General features: G+C 45.0%; 1 protein-coding gene across 1 annotated transcript in view; it reads left to right on the top strand.

Annotated features, from left to right (window-relative positions):
• The window catches only part of CLPB (caseinolytic mitochondrial matrix peptidase chaperone subunit B), a 135,745-nt gene that overhangs the window by 62,710 nt on the left and 49,962 nt on the right, over positions 1–23,073 (top strand). Inside the window, exon 6 of the mRNA XM_034759224.1 lies at positions 15,021–15,118. Coding sequence (XP_034615115.1) covers positions 15,021–15,118 — 98 coding nt within the window. The remainder of the gene's footprint in view (positions 1–15,020; positions 15,119–23,073) is intronic.

Genomic DNA, 23,073 nt, shown 5'->3' on the forward strand with positions numbered 1-23,073 from the left:
AGGTCTGTTGGAGCTTTCACCCCCGCACAAAGAAGGAGAGGGATCACAGACTAAAGTTTCTGCTAAAGGAATCAGCTCTCCGCCTTCAGTCTGAGTCGAGCCCCTTGGACGCGGCACCAGGCTCCTCATCGTTGGTGCGCAGCGCGCCGGCGTTGGTCCGGGAAGTGCCGAGGAAGGACTCTGGGGTCAGAGACCCTCGGCACCGTCATTCCCTGGCACCGAGCACGGTGCAGGATCAATCTCGGCACCACTCACAGTCTGCTGTCCCGAAGAAGAAGCACAGGAAGACTGATAGAGGGCGCTCCCCTTCCCGCACGGTGGGAGACCGTTGAGTCCAGTGCCACCGGAGGAGACCCAGATGGAGGATTTGGACCTCCCTTCCACACCCGAGACTTATGAGGCGGCGCGGGACCTGATAACACTGACAGGCCCACACTCCCCCGACCACAGTGTCACGGCACCAATCCCGAGTTCCCAAATGACTCAGAGGCCACCGGTGAAGTCCAGGGGCAAGCTGGCTATGACTTGGCAACGATCTACATCACCCTGGCACCGGTCCCCGGCACCAATGGGCACGGCGCCACCATGGTCCCCAAGCACGGACTCATCGGAGTCCGCATCAGACAGTGACTCATATGTGTCCCGGAGAAGCTGACACCGTAACTGCTGGCACTCCCAGTCAGCGGGGATGATCCAAACTTTTCCCCTGGTACCATGACCACCACAATGGCAGGTACTGGCTTACATGCTGACCCAGTGACCTTTCTCGACCCCGTGGGCTTACCACCAGTCTGAGGGGTCTGCCTCGGTACGCTCCATTTCGGTCATGTCTGAGAGAAGGACTGTATGTAGGGCCAGGGATTTTTCCTGGGCATCAGCCACCGCTACCACCGCCAGCGCCACAATTGGTACCATGCCTGGCACCGACAACAGACCCGGCACTGTACCCGGTGCCCTCTCCAACACCACGGCTACACTCAGTACCACAGATGGTACCGCAGCCACCACCACGACTGGTGCAAGGGCCGGCACCGAAGTGGACTCCGACATGGGGGCGGAGCTGCAGCATTTTGTGGAGCCGGATGGGCAGGAGGGGCCCTCCCATATTCCAGGCTCCTCATCATCATCTCCAGATGAGGCAGTGGCAGGAACGTACTCGGGGCCTCCCCTTCCTGACAGCAGAGCCCACCTTGAACTTCTGAGCCGGGTTGCCAAGAACCTTGGGGTATAGATAGAGGAGGTCACCGAGGTGTCAGTCCCAATGGTGGACACTTTATCCCCTATATCCGAGTTTGTTACGATCTCGCTAAGGTCCCTGTCCCCACTCTGACTGCGCACTCCACCAGAGCTCAGGTGGCCTTCCTGGTCCAGGTACCAATCCAGGAGATATGCAGAGCGGCTACATGGTCTTCAGTCCACACCTTCACTTCACATTACACCATCACCCAGCACACCAGGAATGATGCAGTGTTCTACAGGGCTGTGCTTCAATCAGCGATTACATAAACTCCGACTCCACCTCTTAGGTAAGGCTTTGGAGTCACCTAACTGGAATTGATATAAGCAAGCACTCGAAGAAGAAAAAACGGTTACTCACATTCTCATAACTGTTGTTCTTCGAGATGTGCTGCTCATGTCTATTTCAAGCCCACCCGCCTTTCCCTCTGTTGGAGTATCCGGCAAGAAGGAACGGGAGAGGCCGTGGGTCAGCAGGGCCCTATATGCGGCTCCATGAAGGCGCAACTCCAGGGGGCTCCAGAGCTGATCCGACGGGTGCTGCTAGGGGAAAAACCTTCCGGTGAACTGTGCACGCGGCACGCTCATACCTAATTGGAATGGAAATGAGCAACACATCTTGAAGAACAACTGTCATGAGAAGGTGAGTAAGCATTTTTTATTTATTCCTTCTCATAAGACAAGAACTAGGGTTCACCAAATGAAATTAATAGGCAGCAAGTTTAAAACAAACAAAAGGAAGTATTTCTTCACACAACGCACAGTCAGTCTGTGGAACTCTTTGCCAGAGGATGTTGTGAAGGCCAAGACTATAACAGGGTTCAAAAAACAACTCGATAAGTTGCTGAAGGACAGGTCCACCAATGTCTATTAACCAGGATGGGCAGGGATGGTGTCCCTAGCCTCTGTTTGCCAGAAGCTGGGAATGGGTGACAGGGGATGGATCACTTGGTGATGACCTGTTCTGTTCATTCCCTCTGGGGCACCTGGCATTGGCCACTGTCGGACGACAGGATACTGGGCTAGATGGACCTTTAGTCTGACCCAGTACGGCCATTGTTATGTTCTTATCACCATTACAGTTCCTTGAGCCCAGCCCATCAGAAGGGGGTGCTGTTGAGCAGTTCTAGGTACATTCACCCAACCCCTCCCCAAGAATGAGTGCACTCCCTCTACAGCCTTCTGAGCCCCTGCCAGACTCCAGGGTGGCAGCGGGAAGACAAAGACCAGGGGTTCTTCAGAGCCCCCCACATGCCATGCTAGGCTGCCCAGCTCTTTATGTTGCTCCACACATGGCTTACACTTTAAAAACAGGGATGTCATTGCGCGGCTAAGGCACACTTGTCCCAGGCCTTTTGCTGTGTTAAGAGTGTCTTAAACTCTCCTCCTCTCTGCTCATATTTACAAGAGAATGTGATAAATTCAGTATTGATTCCTTCTGTTACACTGTAAATTTTGCAAAAGATGATTAAATAGCACAATAGTGTCTGCAGGCGTCATGGCTCAATATGTTGTGGGCCAGCGTATCGACCCCCTCTGTCCAAAGGCAGCGAGTTCCACTCCCAGCAGCCCCAGACCAGTAATTAAAATCCTCAGAGACTGGGATTTAAAATCCAATCATATCATTGCACTGAGGCTTCTAATGTCCCACCGTGGCGAGTGTAATAAGTGTGTGAGCACAAGCACATTTATGTCCATGTCGAAGCTTTTAAGAATAGTTTCCCCACAGGGTGGGGAACAAATAGATCCCTTTTGAAGTCTTTCCGGGCACAAAGCCTTGCACTGACATAACCATTTGTAAGGCATTTATTAGCTATATATATTTATGGAGAGAGAGAATATATGAAGAGAGAGAGAGTATTATTCTTTAGTTTCCCTTTTCGCGTTGATACCTTAAGATCAAGGTTAAAAGTGGTTTTGTTCCCCCTAGAAATGAGGCACTTATAAAACAATATGAATAGCGATGTGTTAATGGAATTATACCTGTGTGAGAAATGTGACAACCAGGACACGAGCAGCAAAGACTTTTCCAAGCCAAAAGTACAAAGCCAGGATTATGATGGTCCGTCAAGGAGTAGCTACAGCGCTCCCACCTCATACATCCCGGGGAGCGAATGTATCTGATGGCAATCCCAAATCAGTTAAATGTTTAAGAAGTGGGTAATGTTGAGGCACAAGTTCAATACCATGTACTGTGTCTTGAAGAGTTTTCCTTCTGTGCCCACATAATATCTGGAATCAACAACGTACATGCTTCATATTTGACAGGCGTGTTCTGCAATGAGCTCCATGCATGCTTTATATTTCATAAGTGTGTAAAGTGCCAGCCTGCTTAACCATTATAATACTGGCACCATTTGAATATGATCTGTCTTCAGTTGTACGAGACAGAAGGTTCCAAAATATTGCACTGTGATTAGAAGGTTGGGTTTTTTTCTTACATGCTTACCCGCTTACAGAATATGTCCGTTGTTTGGGATACTTCAAGATAATTCTTGTCAGATAATCCAATGGAATAATTTTCTGTTAACAGTTAGGGCCAAATTCCAATCTGAGTTACAATGCTGTAAACCAAGAGTAACTCCATCGAAGGCCAGTTAGTCCCTCAACTTACAGCAGCATAACTGAGAGCAGAACCTGGTACAACTCTACCCCGATATAACACTGTCTTCGGGAGCCAAAAAATCTTACTGCGTTATAGGTGAAACTGTGTTATATCGAACTTGCTTTGATCCGCCAGAGTGCGCAGCCCTGCCCTCCACCCCACCCCGGAGCACTGCTTATATCCAAATTCATGTTGTATCGGATCGCGTTATATCGGGGTAGAGGTGTACTTAATTGTATATTTTGGTAAAAACATTTTATGCGATAGTGAAAATATATAGGCAGGTGTCCAGCATGTATTATGTTTGAAAAAATAAAATGAAAAAAACAAGTGCAGGACTAGCTCGAGATGCAAAGCCAGTCTCTGAGCCGGCTGGTCCATGGTAATGGAGATGCAGAAAGGTTTAGCAATAGTAAGACAGTCATCAATAAGGAGCATAGTAGCAAACTAAGAGAGGAGTGGGAAGATTTAGCTCTTTTTCTGGCAGAATTGATGCAAAATTATGGCTCTGGGACCAAATTTTTGAGGTACATCTGAGCAAAAACCCTGTGCAGGAGACCAGCACAAGGCTCATGCAATAGTTAGGTGCTACTTACGCCCTCAAAATAGCACAGGGGCCTGCTAGGCAAGACTCAGAGCTTCCTAACAAGGCTCTAGCCTGCCATCCTTTGATCTCTAATCTCTTAGGATGCCTTGACAAGGTGCTGGGGCTGATTCAAGGGAGAACGGGGGTTTCAAAAGCCAGCTCCCGAGTGACCAGAGGAGCCAACAAACAAGAGCATCAAACAGGAGTTTTGTGACTGAGCTTAAGAGCCAGATACACCTAATAAACATTCTCTAAATTTAGGCCAATCTCCACCACCGCCACCATCACCATCCCCAAGAAAAAAAACACACACAAAGAACACACAAACAAAAACCCTGCAGGAGTAATAAGAATGCCGGCCGAAGTCCAGCAGCAGTGTGGGGGCTATCCAGTTCATTGCGCTGAATGCAGCATGTATGGATAGGTGACACATGTGCATTCGATGTACGCAGCTCATAGCCCTCAGAAACTGAGTGTGGAGCTAAGGGAGATGGGAGAGGTACATAGACAAGACTTTCTGGGACACAGTAGAGCAGCCTTGCCCCCTGTTTGACAGCCTCTGCTGTTGAGGAGAAACTGCAAATTGGAGCAGAGGGAAATGACCCCATAGTTTGGACCCTCTTTCTGAATGATGACGAGGTATCATCTCACACTGAGGATACCCTTTCTGGGGGAGGGAAGCCCAGTTATTAGAAAGACAGATAATAGCAATGGGGGATTTGATCATTAGAAACATAGATAGCTGGGTTTGTGATGACCGGGAGAAGCTCATGGTGAATTGCCTGCTGGGTGCAAAAGTTGTGGATCTCTCGAGGTATCTAGACAGATTTATGTGCAGGGCTGGGGAGAAGCTGGTGGTCATGGTACATGTAGGTACCAGTGACATAGGGAAAGGGAGGAAAGAGGTCCTGGAGGGCAAATGTAGGCTGTTAGTTTAGAGATTAAAGTCCAGGATCTCCATGGTAATATTCTCTGAAATGCTTCCAGTTCCATGTGCAGGGCCAGTTAGACAGGTGGAACTGCAGAGTCTTAGTGCGTGGATGAGATGATAGTATTGGGATGAAAGATTTAGATTTATTAGGAACTAGGGAACCTTATGAGAAAGGAGGCAAGGATGGGCTCCACCTAAACCAAAACGGAACCAAATTGCTGGCATGTAAAATTATAAAGGAGTTTTAAAACTAAGGGCTGGTGAAAAGCTGACAGGTGCAGAGGAGCACATGATTCAGACAGACACATCCCTTAGAGGAGGATTTTTTAAAAGGGATTCCCTCTATCCTAGTAAAGAGAAGAGAACAGAACGGGGGAACCAGAACCAGCTGTGCCAGAGGGGTCATGCCCTCTCCCCCCCACACACACTCTTTTACAAAGAGGCTACAATAACAGAAAACCCAGTAATAATGAGGAATTTCAACTATCCCCATATTGACTGGGTACGTCACTTCAGGATAAGAAACAAAAATAAAGTTTCTAGACATTAATGGCTGCTTCTTGGAGTAGGTAGTCCTGGAACCCACAAGGGGAGAATCAGTTCTTGATTTAGTCCTAAGTGGAGCACAGTTGTGGTCCAAAAGGGGAGTATAGCGGAACCTCCTAGTAATAGCGACTATAATGTAATTCAATTTAACATCCTTGGGGGGAAGGGGAGGGCATACCAAAGAAACCCACTGCAGTAGTATTTCACTTCAAAAAGGGGAACTACACAAGTTAGGAAGCTAGTTAGATGGAAATTAAAAGGAACAATCACAAGAGTGAAATGCCTGCAAGCTACGTGGAAACTTTTTAAAACAGCATAATAGAAGCTCAAACTATATGCATCCCCTAAGTAAAAATTAAAAAAACCAGTAAGAGGACCATAAAAACTCCACCATGGCCAAACAATGGAGTAAAAAAGGAGACAAAAAGATATCCTTTAAAAATTGGAAGTCAAATCCTACTGAGAAAAATAGAAAACAGCGTAAACTCTGGTAGGTCAAATGTAAAAGTATAATTAGTTAGGCCAAAAAAGAATTTGAAGAGCAACTAGCAGGAGTCTCAAAAACTAACAACATTTTTTTTAAGTACATCAGAAGCAATAAGCCTGCCAAACAATCAGTGGGACCACAGGACAATCAAGGTGCTAAAGGAGCACTCAAGGAAGATGAGGCTGTTGCACAGAAGCTAAATGAATTCTTTGCATTGGTCTTGACTGCAGAGGATGTGAGGGAGATTCCCACACTGAGCCATTCTTTTTAGGTGATAAATCTGAGGAACTGTCCCAGATTGAGGTGTTGTTAGAGGAGGTTTTGGAACAAATTGATAAATTAAACAGTAATAAGTCACCAGGACCAGATGGCATTCACCCGAGAGTTCTGAAGGAACTCAGATCTGAAACTGCAGAACTAACAACTGTGGTATGTAAACTATTGCTTAATCAGCCTCTGTATCAGATGACTGGAGGATAGTACATGTGATGCTGACTTTTAACAAATGCTTTGGAGATGATCCTGGCAATTGCAAGCTAGTAACCCTAATTTCAGTACCAGTCAAATTGGTTGAAACTGTAGTAAAGAACAGAATTATCAGATATGTAGATGAAAATGATATGTTGGGGAAGAGTGAACATGGCTTTTGTAAAGGGAAATCATGCCTCACCACTCTATTAGAATTCTTTAAGGGGTTCAGCAAACATGTGGACAAGGGTGATCCAGTGAATATAATGTACTTGAACTTTCAAAAAGCCTTTGATAAGATTCCTCACCAAAGGCTCTTAAAAAAAAGTAAAGAATCATAGGATAAAAGTGAAGATCCTCTCATGGATTGGTTAAAAGATGGGAAACAAAGGGTAGGAATAAATGGTCAGTTTTCACAATAGAGAGGTAAATACTGATGTCCCCCAGGGATCTGTGCTGGGACCAGTGCTGTTCAACATATTCATAAATGATCTGGAAAAGGGGATAAACGGTGAGGTGGTGACATTTGCAGATGATACAAAATGACTCAAGATAGTTAAGTCCAAAGCTGACTGCAAAGATTTACAAAGGGATCTCACAAAACTGGGTGACCGTATAACAAAATGGCAGATAAAATTCAGTGTTGATAAATGCAAAGAAGTGCATATTGAAAAACATAATCCCATCTATACATACAAACTGATGGGGTTGAAACTAGCTAGTGCCACTAAAGAAAGAGATCTTGGAGTCATCATGGATCATTCTTGGAAAACATTGTTAGGAACCATTAAGAAAGGAATAGACAATAAGACATAAAATATCATAATGCCACTATATAAATCTATGGTATGCCCACATCTTGAATACTACTTGCAGTTCTGGTCGCCCCATCTCAAAAAAAAAAGTATTTTAGAATTGGAAAAGGTACAGGGAACTGCAACAAAAATGATCAAGAGTATGGAACAGCTTCCGTGTGAGGAGATATTAAAAAGATTGGCACTGTTCAGCTTGGAGAAGAGACGACTGAGGGGAGGGGTATGATTAAGATCTAAAAAATAATGAATGGTGTGGAGAAAGTGAAGAAGGGAGGGTTATTTACCCGTTCACATGACACAAGAATAAGGGGTTACCTAGTGAAATTAATAGGCAGCAGATTTAAAACAAACATAAGGAAGTACTTCTTCACACAATGCACAGTTAACCTGTGGAACTCATTGCCAGGGGATGTTTGAAGGCCAAAAGTATAACAGTGTTCAGAAAAGAACTAGATAAGTTCATGGAGGATAGGGCCTTCAATAGCTATTAGACAATATGTTCCTAATATACTTAAATAAAACTTCTTTTTATTGTCCTTAGCCCTGCCAGCCATGGATTTTTCCCTGATGGCTTGAGCTTCTTTTATCAGTTTTCTACTCTTCTTAACTTCTAATTTATATCACTTGTTATCTATTTCCCTTGCTTTCCATTTGTTATATGTTGCTTTTGTGTTTCTAATTGCTGTTTTTTCTTCACCACTGAACCAGGATGGGCTTTTATGCAAAGTTGTCTTCTTTCTTGATTGTGGAATCTTGGCTTTTTAGTCATTTAATATCTCTTCTTAAAGAACTCCCAAATTTCATTTTAATTTTTCTGTCTAATTTTTTCCTCCCAATCAATTTTGCTCATGAATTTCCTCAGTGTTTTTAATTGCAGGAAATTAGCCCTTTTGAAACACAAAGTGTACATGTATTGCTTGTTGGGCCTGTCTTCTGTTAGCCCATATGGAATGTAATCTGATCATGATCACTTGTCACTAGGCAACCACTAACTTCCAGTCCAATGATTAATTCATCTTTATTCATCATCATAAGGTCTAAAACAGAGTTATATTGCATTTGGTGCAATACCTTTTTGCATTAGAAGGTTATCATCTATAATTCCTAGAAGCTCTAATGATGTGTTACTAGTGGCTGCATGAGACCTCCAGCATATGTCTCCCAAATTAAAGACCCTCATAACTACACAGTTTGGTTTTCCACACAAAACAGACAAGTATAGAAGGGATAACTCATCCTGGTTTGATTCAGTACTTCTGTAATAGACCCCCAGCAGTACTCCCTCCCTTCTTATCATTGATCCATATGCATTCAGCACACTGCACTTCTGAGTTATCAATAACTCCAAAACAGGTATTAATGTCTTTAATGTTGAGTGCCATTATTCCCCTTTTACGCACTCTATCCTCCCTGAACAGATTATAACCCGTGATTGTAACATTTGAATCATGCAGATTGTCCCACCAGATTTTAGAATGGCCAATTATATCAAATTTCTTCCCATCAATGAGAATTTCTAATTCCTCTTGCTCTCTACCCAGACTCCTGGCACTGGTATATAAATCATTGGAAAAAATTCTTCTCTTCGCATTCTTTCTTGCATTGATTTAATTTGTTCATGACATGGCCGAGTTTGTTTGTACCACATTTGCCTTCTTAGCATCCTCCCCTGGCATTTCTAGTTTGATGCCTTCCTGACTGCTCCAGCTAGTCTCCAGCAGAGAAATTGAGTCCTCTACCCATGAGATTCAGACCTTCCTGTTTAACAGCACCCTCTCCGACTGAAATGTGGCCCAGTGTGCCACAAAACCAAAACATTCAGCTAGTCGTGCAGCCAGTGGTTCACCTCCAGTATTTCTTCCTTCTGCAGTTCATGCTTCCTTGGAAGGGTCTTTGGAAAGATGCTTTAAGAGAAATGTCAGGGTTTATCTCATGCCCAGACATGAGGACCTGTATAAATCATGTCAGAGACTTGGGACTTTCTCCTTCATCCCTTACTTGGTGAGCTCCCACTGACTTCAATGGGAGATTTATCCTTGAGTAATGGCTGAGGGTCAAACCCTTATTGTCAAATCAAAATGTGGGTTTGGAACTGGTTTATGAAGAAACAGCCAAAACGAGGTGTAGGGGAGAGAAGGCACTGGTCTTTGGGCCACATTCTGCCCTCATTTATGTTCGTGTGTAATCCCATGGAAGTTGGTGTTTTCCTGAGTGCAACTGAGGGCAGAATTTGCCTTGATATGTAAATACACTGAGAGGGGTCAATCCCGTGAATCCTAACTAGGGAAAAATACCCATGGACATCTACAGGAGTTTTGCCTACGTGAAGGACAAGCAGGGATGGGAAGATCTAGGGTGTAATATTCAAATGTTCCTACGGGTCCTAAATCACTCTGGCACTCTTGAAAATTTTATCCCATATCTTACCTTGATGGGATTTGAACATCTCCTGGGGTGTGTGTATACCCAGTGAAATCCAAGCTGCTGAAAGAATCATTTGAAGGAAGAAGGCCAGACTCTTAGCAGGAATAAATAAATGGAGTTTACTCCAGCTGAGGATCTGGCCATAATGTGTTCCTTTTATCTTTCAAAAAAAAAACCAAAACACCCACAGAACACCCCAAATTTGATAGAATTACAGGTCTGCAGTGGCTACTTTAGGGCAGCAAAAGCCGTTTAATGTTAATACTGTATGTTAAAAGCTACCTGTGAAATATTTGTGCCTTATTGATTTAAAAACAGGTTTATTTTACTGGAAAAAAGGGTGATCATGCTAATTCAATCACTGAGGACTCGGGAGGACAGAAGTCTTTGTATATTACTTTAACTAGCCATGTAGAGCAATAATAATGTCACTGCTTGTCAAAGCTGATGGCTGATGACATCGTGTAATCCCCAGCAAGTAATATGGGCTGCTATCTCCTGGTGAATTCTTGGCTATTTTGGTGCTCAAAACAAGGCCTTGGAGAGAAGTAACTGTAGCGGCAAATTGCTTTTAGCACACCTGAGTGTGTGGGCAGTGCATGTAATTAGTTTCAGTGTCGGTTAGGTCTGAGGAGCTGGCTGTGGGTCCAGAAAGAGGCATTCAGTGTGTCTTTCTGGGCATCCCCAACAGCATACATCTTTATAGATTTAGGTTTCCCCCAGTTCTGTGTGGAATATATCTTTTGTTTAAATAGAACTGTGTTTGCCCTAAAGAAACTGTGGACCTGACCCTGCAAAACCTTGCTCTCTTAGAACAGAATTCTGCCCTGAATTCCATCAAGCGTGCTGGGATGCAGTGCCTGCAAGCTGTGCTGTGGGTTGGGTCCCTAGGAGGAATTCAGCTAGAAAGACACCCGCAGCACACACCAGAGGGTGAGCTGCACCAGCCATACAGAGAGGGGGCAGTGTGCTCCCTGCTGTATGCCTAGCCATTCAGGGTGAAGCTACCTCTCCCTGCCCGATTTCAGACAGCTAGTGCTCTGGGCAATCCTCAGGAGTAGAGACTTCTGGCTAACACCGGAGCAGTGGCACCGGGGGGAGGGAGGAGGAGGAAGACCAGAGCTCCTTGTGCTTTCTCCTCACCTGCACAATAGCAGGAAGCCCTGGCTGTGAAATGAGTGACTCTGCTTCTGGTTTTCACTTTGAAGTTTACGTTATACAAGTGAAAATTCAAACCCTTTGCCAGCTGGTGAAGATGATTGTTCTGTTTATACCACAGCAGCTCTGCTGACAGTTGTGTGGGTTACTGTAGTTATCATTATCCTCCTGTGGTGCCTTCATTCGGTGCACGAACAAAGGAAGGAGGGTTAGTGGGTGTCTCATTTGGGTGGCTCCCCTGAATTTGAATTATTCTGCTCAGGCTTCTCTGCAAACAGCAGCTCTCACTGACAGCACCAGGACAGGGATGGTCTCATGATGATTCCCAACAGATATTTCTTCCACGTCACGGACACCAAAGAAGGGTGATCTACGAAAGAGAGAGTCAGGACTAGAACAGTGAGAGGAGGTCTGCACTAGGTCCATTGGTGGAACTGCAGTCTGTATGATAGTTTGTAGAACATCCGATTATACTGTGTGCCAGGTTCCAACTAATGCAATTTATTCTCCTCTGTCCACCTCTGGCAGAAAAGTAATTATCTACTGATGTACATATAGCCCCATCAATATTGTTTGAGCCCCTTATAACACCACTGTGAGGTGCTGAAGAATTATCCCCATTGTACAGAAGAAACTGAAGTATTGAGAGAGAAACAGAAATGACTTGCCCCAAGGTCTTACCTGGAGTCTGGCAGAGCTGGGAATGGGACCCCAGGCATTGGTACCTACGCTCAGGCATGTTGCTGGGTCCCATCTCAGCAGCTTGTGACTTAGTCAAGAAAGTCACGATAAAATCACCACTAAGGATCCTTATCTGCCCCGGCCCCTGCCCACCCCATCTTTGCAGGAGGCTTGGGAAAGCTTCAGTCTCTCCTACATTCTGTGCATAAGATTGTCCTTTTCCTGTGGCGTTTTCCCCCCACTAGGAGTTATTAAAAACTTGCCACTGAATAAAACAGCATAATTCTGTGCGGTGCCAGTGCCCGCCCATCCTGAGCCCTATTGACAGTTATCTGGAATCTGAAGGAATTCAAGACAAATTGTTAAGAGGATGGAGTTAATAAAATTTGAAAAATTGAGACCTGTCACTCCACTAAACTTTTTTCAATACCACTGACAGAAACATATTTCCCCAATGAGTGACCTTATGCAGCTGCTCCGGTGCCTCGTTGCTGCACTGATGCTAGGAGTGAACTAGCATGCTATTTATCAAATATTATAAGCTAGAGCCTACTAATACGAACAGGGGGAAGGGGGAGGTGGGTGCCTTGCACAGCCTGGGGTGTTGCCCAGGTGTTGATCCCCAGCTAGAGACAGCTAGTGGGAGGTGACAAATTGCCTACTATTAAGGATCTAAAGGTTGGAGCCCTCTCAGGGTGCACACAATAGATTGCCAAGACTGCTCTGTCCAAAAGGCTCTGCTCTCTGGACCAGCTGCTTGGCTTGTGGGGAGGGAGGGGGGCAGAAGGGGGGGAAGGCAAAGGAAGGTCAGGCCAGGACCCTTATGAACTAGTAGCCACTTTCATGTTCTATTAGCAAACGGAGTGACACCGTTATTTATTAAAGCGTAATATTTTATTGAGGTGAAATCGACCAGTTGTATGAGTCAGGTTCTATCAATTATTGCGGCAATTAGTCAAGTCATCAAAGCCATTAACAGGGGGATTAGGCCAATATTGGATAGCCATTATTGATAGATCCAGGACAAAAAGAAACCTTCAGCCCTCCTGAAATGAGAGCAGACCTGGCCTCCAGGATATCTTCATTTGGAGAGCCCATAAAACTTTTCCCCACTCCCTACCCAAACTAGCACAAACTGAAGATGTTTTTAAAAACATCAGGGCTGCAGGTGCATTTTGGGGCCACTGTCTCTTTAAAAGATATTGAGTGGCCAGCCCAGGCAGTATACAATCTCACCTGTCCCAGTCATATTCTTTATTTGCAATGACAAGGCTTGCAATAGAAATTACTCTGTGTCGAATGTTTATGGAGCACATTTTTCATTCTGTAAGCAAATATAGATCCCCGATGCCAGCGCTTAAAAATGGCTAATCTCTCCAGTTCGTGATAGCAAAGAGCCCTCTCAGCGACAGCTCTTCAGTTTAATATGATTGCTGTTCACTGTTCCTGAGTGCAAATAGTGTGCTTTGTGCAGCAGACTACATTGTAGAGGCAAAAATATAGCCTCATCAGTGTATGTTAATTGAAGCAACCGAGTGCTCGTTTCTGAGTCTGCTCTTTCAAATCACCCGTGTAGACTAGTGGGAAGGAAAGAAGTGCAATATTTTTAAAATCTTGGTCTAGTTGAGGGGAGAGCATAATACTGCTTTGGTGCTTTGCATTTTTTCTTAGCACTGTACAGATATTTACTGTCTACCTCTCCCAGGAACCCCTGTAAATGTTATCCCCATTTTACAGCCGGGCAAACAGACAATGAGTTGTTGTCAGAGCCACTGAGTAGAACCCTGGAATCCCCGGCTCCAAGCCCTCTGTGCTTTATCCACAGAACATCTCTGCTTCTTAGGGTTTCACAGACCACTCTCACTTCAAAAGATATTGACTGGCTAATTCATTCAAGCTTGCTGGGTAGAGCCTCAGAGCTTTGAGTTACAGGCAAATTGGACATTTTCATAGCCCTCGTTTTCTGGTTGGAGACAGCAGGCTGCAATACGTGTGGTATGTGGCGTTGAGATGTCTCTCTGCCTGTGCAAGTATATCGTGAAATGTTAGGATACCCTGTGTCTCATCCATTGAGATCTCTGATGCTTGAATCATTGACTACTTCCTTAGACATCCTTATTACATCTACCAATCCTAATCTTGGACCACCATAGCTAGTGGACCATATTTTGCCCTATGTGCCACGAAGGCACCGGGGATCAGTTGATTTGACCTTTTTGCCATCCCTAGTTCAGTCTGGTTCAGATGGTGATGGGGCAGTGGGAAGCTTGAGGCTACATCCTCACTACGGGGGGGGGGGGGGGTTTGATTTAAAATACGCAAATTCGATGTGTCGGAGCTGACTTACCCTGCTGTGAGGACGGCGGCAAATCGACCTCCGCGGCTCCCCTGTCGATGGCGCTTACTCCTACCTCCGCTGGTGGAGTAGAAGCATCGATTTGGGGATCGATTGTCGCGTCCCGACGAGACACAATAATTCGATCCCCGAGAGATCGATTTCTACCCGCCGATTCAGGCGGGTAGTGTAGACCTGCCCTCAGTGTTAGGACATTGTATGTAGAACTTCTGTCATGAGGGTGCCTATCGGAGTCTCTCTGACTGTTTTTGTAACTCACAAAGAGATTAGTTGCCCCGATGAAGAAGAACCACTGCTGAAATGCAGCCACTTCTGTGGCAGAAGGCAGCAGCTGTTTGACAGGCCACAGCAATCCTAGACAACAGTTCAGACCAGGAAGGGAAGAAGAATACCGTATCCAATTGAAACTGCAGTAGTTCCATGGCGCTGCCATAGGCCCAGTAGCTGGTGCTTTTATGAAGCTGTGTTTTGTTTCGGGCACTCCATGTGCTTTCATCATCACAACAGCTTTTCCCTGCCAAGTCGATCGTTACAGTGACACTCTCCTTTTGTTGTTCCCCTGACATCCCTACATGTGCCGGTTGTACATTGTCCCTTTCTGATCTGAATACCCCTCAGAGCAAAGGTTAGAAGAGGACACTGGGGAGCGTGGGGGTCGCAAGTTGTGCTTCATGTTTATTCTGCCCCATGTTTGAACTCTGATCCCTCCTTTTCCCCCTGCGATCAGGTGCCAGCCCCCTGCAGAGGAATGAAATGGGGCACACACCACTGGATTATGCCCGTGACGGGGAGGTCATGAAACTTCTGAAAGCGTCGGAAACAAAGGTGAGTCTGATTCAGGTGACTTACTATTTCCTTTTCAGCCTTCAACAGAGGGGGCCTGTTCCAGCCCCTACACCTTCTGGAACAATATCTTAGCATGGTTATATCTCTGATCCTTTCAGTGTCTCTGGAATGACATGCAGAGTATCTTCAGAAATGACTTAAAGTTATATGATGTATAACTCAAAAGTGTTAGAATTATCTTCAGATATATCTGGGGCCACCTGTTCTGCCCCTTGTGTTGCTTTTTGTGGCTTATCGTTGAGATGCATACCACAAATAAGATCACCTGTTGTCTGCTTACCCCAGTAGCCTCTAGGCAGAGTATGGTAAAATCAGATTGCTGTCTCCGTCTTCTCTTCTGAAACACCTGGGATTTGTGAGTTCAAGACAGATCCTTGTATGAAGTCTCACCTAGCGGTTGAGTCTCAGAACTGGGATCTGGGAACTGCTGAGCACCAACCTTAACTTCTGGAATGGCCTTGGGCCAGTCACCTAACCTCTCCCAGAGTCATTTTCTCCCTCGATACAGTGGAGTCATACATACTGCACAAGGATGTGTTTGTAAAGGGGAGAAAAAAAACACAATTGCAGTAATTGACATCAGCAGTTGCAGTAAAGAGCCCAGGAAGTGAATAGGCCTGGAGCGGGGGAAGCTTGCAGTGCCCTTATGCCCATTTTATATATGGGGAATGGAGACACAGAGAGGCTAAGTGACTTACCCAAGATCATACAGATGAGTTTGGCAGAGCAGAGAATTGAACTTGGATCTCCTCCATCCTTCTTCTCTTCCTTGTAAAGATAAAGCTCCTGGTCATTAGATAGGGAGAACTGACCCCAGTATTAAACAGCATTTAAAGTTATTAGGTACAAGTATTTATTAAAATAGTAATGACATCGTTATGAAGTAGTAATAATGATTTGTCCTTCTGGAGTGCTGTTCTTCCAAGAATCTCAAGTCACCCAGTGCAGTAAGCCTAACAACCCCCCTGTGAAGTGGGTAAGTATCAGTGTCCCCATTTTACAGATGGGGAAGCTGAGGTCCATGCAGGTTAAGGCCCATGTTTTCAAAAGTGGCCTCTAATTTGGGGTGCCTCCATTTTTGGTTACCCAGCTTTAGACATTGAATCTGCCGTCTTGAAAATGTGGGCCTAAAAACTTGTCTAATCTTGGAAAATGAGAGGTGCGTTAACCTATGTTAACTAGCCTGCTAATTACATGGTTTTAAGCAAAGCCTAGCATCTAGTGTAGACAAAGTAAAAACACATTAACTGTCCATGGTCAAACCTAGAGCCAAGGTCACACAGGAAGTCTTTGGTGGAGCTGAGGCCATGGCTACTGAAGCGCGAGTGTAGTCGCGCCGCCAGCACTGCGAGAGCTCTCTCGCAGCGCTGCAAGTACTCCACCTCTCCGAGGGGAATAGCTTGCAGTGCTGTCAACGAGCGTGCAGCGCTGCAGGCACTGATTACACTGCACTCGCTGCGCTCGGGGGGGGGGCATTTTCACACCCCTGAGCGCAGCAAGTTGCAGTGCTGTACAGCACCAGTGTAGCCAAGGTCTAAGAGTAGAAGCCAGGTCTCCTGGCCACTAGTCCCCTGCTCTAACTACTAGACTAATGCCAAGTCCTCTTGCGCTATGCACTGCTGTTACAAGGAAGAGCTTGAATGTGGCATTTCTCCATAGAGCTGGTGCTTCTCATATTAGCCCAGGGCATTGCTTGGAGTGAGCTGTAACAGTCAGGGCTGCTCTTTAGAAGTTTTAAAACAGAAATGTTGAGAACAAAATTCTTGAATCGTTGAGAGGAGAAAAAAATCATCTCTTGGTTAAATGGCCTCTGGAGTCCAGTGTCAGCGAGTGAGTAGATGGAGGAGAGAGGAGATAAATATATGTGGATGTTGCTGATGAAAATGATTCAGGGTGTATATAAAACATAAGTCTGTGCAGCTGGTTTGTGATGAATATTCTGCTGAGGGGGATGTGGTGGTAGCAGGGCTGCATTCCCACTCCTGCATCTGCATTTCCACTGAGAGTCTTTGAGAATTTATTTCTCATTTTAATCACAGTTGGAGAATGAATTGACAGGACTATTCACCAGATAAACATAGCCCATATATTTTATTTACATATCCTGGTGACAGAGTAACAAGGAGTTTTCATATGTATTTTTAAATCTGTTTTTAAAAAGAATTCTGTGCCTGCTTCTACTGTGTTATAAGAATCTTGTTTTGTGTATAGACCAGCTGATTCATGTTGCTAAACAAGCTAATGAAATTTGAATGCGTGGCCAAACAGACAGGGCTAAGAGCAAAGGGATAGGCCAAAGTAGGTAAGTAGGTGGTAAAGAGGCCAGGTTCTTGTGTGACTTTTATTGCTGGTGAAAGGTGGCAGATTAACAGCCCTGAAGACTGAAGTCCTTATATTTATCCTCAGAATAGGGGAAATGAAGCCATCTTCCCCAACATTAGCTTGATGGTGTGCCTCAGCTCAGTCACTGTGCCAGTTCTGTTCTTCACCTCTCTGCTGAGACTGCCAGTAGGAAAGCCAGTATGGATTGATAGTTCTGGTGACTTCAGGCTTACCTAAAGCTGCACATCCCTGTCATAGCCAGAACTAGAACGTAGATCTCCTGTATCCCAGACATCTTCTTAAACCATTAGGCCCCAGTGTTCCTGCTGGTTTCTTCTTAGGCCATGCCCTTCCTGTTTTGGACATCCATATTATGCAGAGCGTCCATCTATGGAGTTGCACATCACAGATAGAGCAGGATCCTAATAACCTCAAAAGAAGCAACGATCTTGAGCCAAATTTATCCTTGCTGTAACAAACCGAGTTACTCCAGGGATAGATTTGGCCCTTGATGTGAATGCCACCCAAAATCTCCAAAGACTGGCATTACTTAAATAGCTTAGTTTGTATTCCTGACATGTTTTCCAGCTGAAAACAAATATATAATCCTAGTTTATTTAATCTTTTAAATTCCTTTTCCTGTAATGTAAAAGAGGTTGTGTCCTACACATGCCCAGGTTCTCTGCAGACATTCAGCCCCACTAGCAGCTGTGCTTTTGAACCTCTGTTCTTTGAATATTTTCCCGTAAATGAAATCATGGCTGGGAGGGGTGCCATACTGGATAAAGAATAATAAAAGCCAGTGATCACAATTACCAGGCTCGTATTAGCAACTGGGAGCCAGGGATTGCTATCTCAAGGTGAGGTCTGACAAAGCTAATAGAGTGTGTCTCTTATTAAAAAGATGGGTTCTCCTCCTTTACATTTGGCACTATGTCGCAAGAACCTCTTAGCCCAGGTGAACGTAGGAGCTTGGTTGCCTCCTGCCTAGCACAAGGAGAGCAAAGTATCAGTCTCTGCATCTCTTTCAGAGCACGTAACACTGGTGTAATCCACTTATATGCCAATGATGTTCCATAAAAGTTTAATCAGAAGAACTAGAGATCAGTTATCCGAGGGAGAAAACAGTCCCCATTCATAGCATTTAAACACGGTGTAATGGGGTGTCACTTTCACTGGTGGCTGGTCACCTGCCCAGAGAATATTTGACTAAAGTAAAATGGAAACAAGGTCAGGCTCTCTTTGTGATTTCCTCTCTGGTAGTGCCAGTATAGCAGTAACATGATGCGTGGCCGTGCCTGAGCCCTGGCTTTCACTGACTGCCCCAGTCACTGATCATGGGAGTTCATTGGTCTCAGGGTGACAGGAAGGAGGCAAGCAGTGCAGATTAAGGAACAATTGTGACTTGCTTTGCAGGGAGCCTTGTCCAGTTGTGCACAGGGACAAAAATGGTTGGGGTCAAAAATCAGTGAAAGTTATGTCTTGCTACTAAACAGAGAGTGAGATCCTGACCCCCCACTCCAGCCCCTCTGTGGGTAAAAGGGCTGGAGCAGTGGGACGGGGCTCTGAAAGCCCCAGTTCAGACTGGAGGAAGAGTCCTCTGGCACAGACACCGATGAGACAGACGTAAGGCTGCCTCCTTAGGACTGGTGCTGGTGTAGGGAGCGTGCTAGGGATGGGGGTGTGTTACAGGTCTGGTTGCAATCCACAGCCCTCCAGACATTCAGGGCTGTGCTGCAGCCCATAGAGAAATCCAGGGCTGAGTTACACCAGGGGCCTGTCCAGCCCTGGAACAGCCAAAAATTAGGTGGGCAGAAAGCCCCTTGAACCGCACATCCTCCTGGGCTGCAAGGTCTTTGTGGTGCCTCCTAGAGTCACAGCACAGAGTCACACCAAAAGAGCTAATGAAGGTAGGTCCCAGCACTTCAGTCTTTCCTCCCAAACTTCGGCAGGTTGCTGCCATCAGCTATGTCAATGTCTCCGTGACCCTCTGTAGTCCGTGCTCTGCCATCACCCTTGTGGCTAAGAGGGCAAGAGTCATTTTCTAAGGCAGAAGTGCTGCACTTCATCCAACCAGTCTGGGGTGCAGGAGACTGGCACAAGCCCAGCCCTCTCTTGGAAAATCAGCTCCACCACACTGCAGGCCTTTGGAGCAAGAGTTTTGCTTCTGCCCCCAAATTTGAGACTTCAGTGTGTTATATTAAAAACAAAACAAACAATTAATAGATTCTAAGGCCAGAAGGGACCGTTGTTATCATCTAGTCTGACCTCCTGAATGACACAGGCCAGAGAACTCCCCCACAATAATTCCTAGAGCAGAGCTTTTAGAAAAACATCCAATCTTGATTTAAAAATTGTCAGAGATGGAGAATGCACAATGACTCTTGGTAAATTGTTCCAGTGGTTAACTATTCTCACTGTTAAAAATGTATGCCTTATTTCCAGTCTGAATTTGTCTAGCTTCAAATTCCAGCCATTGGATCGTGTTATATCTTTCTCTGCTAAATTAAAGAGCCCATTATTAAATATTTGTTTCCCATGTTGGTATTTATAGACTGTACTCAGTTCCCCTTAACCTTCTCTTTGTTAAGCTAAACAGATTGAGCTCCTTGAATCTATCACTAGAAAGCAGGTTTTCTATCCTTTAATCAGTCTTGTGGCTCTTCTCTGAACCGTCTCTAATTTGTCAACATCTTTCTTGAATTGTGGGCACCAGAACTGGACACAGGATTCCAACAGTGATTATACCAGTGCCAAATACAGAGGTAAAATAACCTCTCTGCTCCTTCTTGAGATTCCCATTTATACACCCCAGGATCACAGTAGCTCTTTGGCCATAGCATCACATTTGGGAGCTCATATTCAGCTGATTATCCACCACAACCCCCCATCTTTTTCAGTCATTACTTCCCAGGATAGAGTCCCCCATCTTGTAACTATGGCTGATATTCTTTGTTCCCAGATATAGGCATTTACATTTAGCCATATTAAAACACACATTCTTTGCACCCAGTTTACCGAGCGATCTAGATCTCTGTGAATCAGTGACATGTCCTCTTCATTATTTACCACTCCCCCAATTTTTGTTTCATCTGCAAACTTTATCAGTAATGTTTTAATGTTCTCTTCCAGGTAATTGATAAAGATGTTAAATAGCATAGGGCCAAGAACCAATCCCTGTGAGACCCTTCTGGGACCACTCAATGATGATTCCCCAATTACAGTTACATTATGAGACCTATCAGTTAGCCAGTTTTTAATCCATTTAATGTGTGCCATGTTAATTGTATGTCATTCTTGTTTTTTAATCAATATGTTGTGCAGTACCAAATCAAATGCCTTACAGATGTCTTAAGTATATTGCGAACCTAGTGAGCAGCGAAGAGAGGAGACACAAACAGAGGGAGTTTGTGTGGGAGTTTGCCTAGGGGGAGAGCCCACAGAGTTTCTGCTTTTCAAGCTTGTACGAGCAGTAAATACATTATCTGAGGAGGTTCTTGATACATTACATGGTAGAAAAAATGGATAGTGAGGGATCTGCTGTTATGACCTCCACAGGATGCGCCATGTGTGTCTTTCTCCTAGAGGAGAGAAGTGATTTGATCTATACAAAGCGCAAGCTGGTCTCCATACTGGAAGCAAAGGTCAAAGGACTGGAGGTCCAAGTATCGACCCTGCATTGCGCAAGAGAAAATGAAGACTTCCTGGATAGAAGTCAGGATTTGGTACTGCGGGCACAGCATGCCAAAGAATCAGAGAGGGCAGTGGAGGGGGGACTGAAGAAAGTTGGAAAGGAGTCGAAGGGGGCTGGCAGTTCCTAAAAGATGTAACACTGGAGGCTCAACATCAAGCTATTCCGCTGCAGAGGAAGGAAAAGAAGAGCAAGAGGAGGTCAGTGTGGCTGCACAAGGAGCTTTTGAGCTATTTAAAAACCAGGATACATACAGGAAATGGAAAGAGGGGCATGTCACCCAGGAAGTATACATGGGAATAGCACAAGTGTGTAGGAACAGAATCAGGAAAGTCAGGGCAAAGGATGAGTTCCAGCTAACAAAGAATGTAAGGGACAACCAGAAGGAGTTCTTCAAATATGTCAGACAAAAAAGAAAGATCAAAGACGGTGTGGGTCCCCTGCTCAGTGCTGAAGGTGAGCTGGTAATGGAAGATGATAGGAAAGCAGAGCTGCTCGGTACCTACTTTGCGTCAGTCTTCTCACAAAAAAATAACGTGTCTGGATGACTAGTGAAGTTACCACCGAAAATAAAGAAGGGATGCAAATCGGGATAAAGAACACATCAGAGATCTTCTGACCAATTTGAATGAATTCAGATCAGCGAGGCCAGATGCTATTCACCCAAGAGTACTGAAGGAATTAGCGAAAGAAATCTAGGAGCCACTGGCGATACTATTTACAAACTCATTGATGATAGGAGAGGTTCCAGAAGACTGGAGAAGGGCTAACCATCTTTAAAAAGGAGGAGCCGCAGAACAATAGGCCCATCAGCCTGACTTCGATACCTAGGAAGCTACTAGAGTAATGTATAAAACATTCAATTTGAAAATACCTGGAAGATGAAGCGGTAATTACTAGCAGCCAGCATGGATTTACAAAGAACAAATCATGCCAAACCAGGTTGATTTCCTTCTTTGACAGGGTAACTGGTTTGATGGATGGGGGAATGTAGTGGACATAATATACCTGGACTTTAGCAAGGCTTTTGACACAGTCACACGTGACATACTGATAAGAAAGCTGGAGAAATGTGGGTTTGGTGGAACTACCATTAAGTGGATCCATAATTGATTAAACAACCACAAACAAAGAGTAACTATTAATGGAGTGATGTCAGATTGGAGGGACGTCTCAAGTGGGGTTCCAAAAGGGATCTCTTCGGGGTCCGGTCTTGTTTAACATTTTTATTAATGACCTGGGTGTAGGAATAGAGAGCATACTGATCGAATTTGCAGATGATGCAAAGCTGGGGGGTTGCAAACACTTTGAAGGGTAGAACTAAAATCCAGAGGTATCTTGATAAATTGGAGAACTGGGCTGGGGACGAAAAAATGAAATTCAACAAAAACAAAGGTGGTACACGTAGGGAAGAAAAACCAAATACACAAATACAGAATGGGGGATAACTGGCTTGGCAGCAGCACTGCTGAGAAGGATCTGGGGGTTGTGGTGAATCACCACCTCAACTTGAGTCAGCAGTGCAATGCTGTTGCAAAAAAACCAAATACAGTTTCAGGTTGCATTAACAGAGTCAGGGCATGCAAATCATGGGAGGGGATAGTACCACTTTACTTGGCTCTGATTAGGCCTCAGCTGGAGTACAGTGTCCAATAGTGGTCACCAGTGTATAGGAAAGATGTAGAGAAACTGGAAAAGGATCCAGAGGTGAGCAACAAAGATGATCAGAGGGATGGAATGCAAACCATAGGCGCAAAGGCTGAAGGAACCGGGTATATTTAGTTTGGAAAAGAGGAGATTAAGCGGGGACAGTCTTCAAATACTTGATAGCAATCTTCAAATACTTGAAAAACTGCCATAAAAAAAGATGGAGAAAAGTTTTTCTCTTGCCACGGAAGGCAGGAAAGAGGCAATGGGTTCA

The sequence above is a fragment of the Trachemys scripta genome, chromosome 1, assembly GCF_013100865.1.
Source record: "Trachemys scripta elegans isolate TJP31775 chromosome 1, CAS_Tse_1.0, whole genome shotgun sequence".
Taxonomy (NCBI): domain Eukaryota; kingdom Metazoa; phylum Chordata; order Testudines; family Emydidae; genus Trachemys; species Trachemys scripta.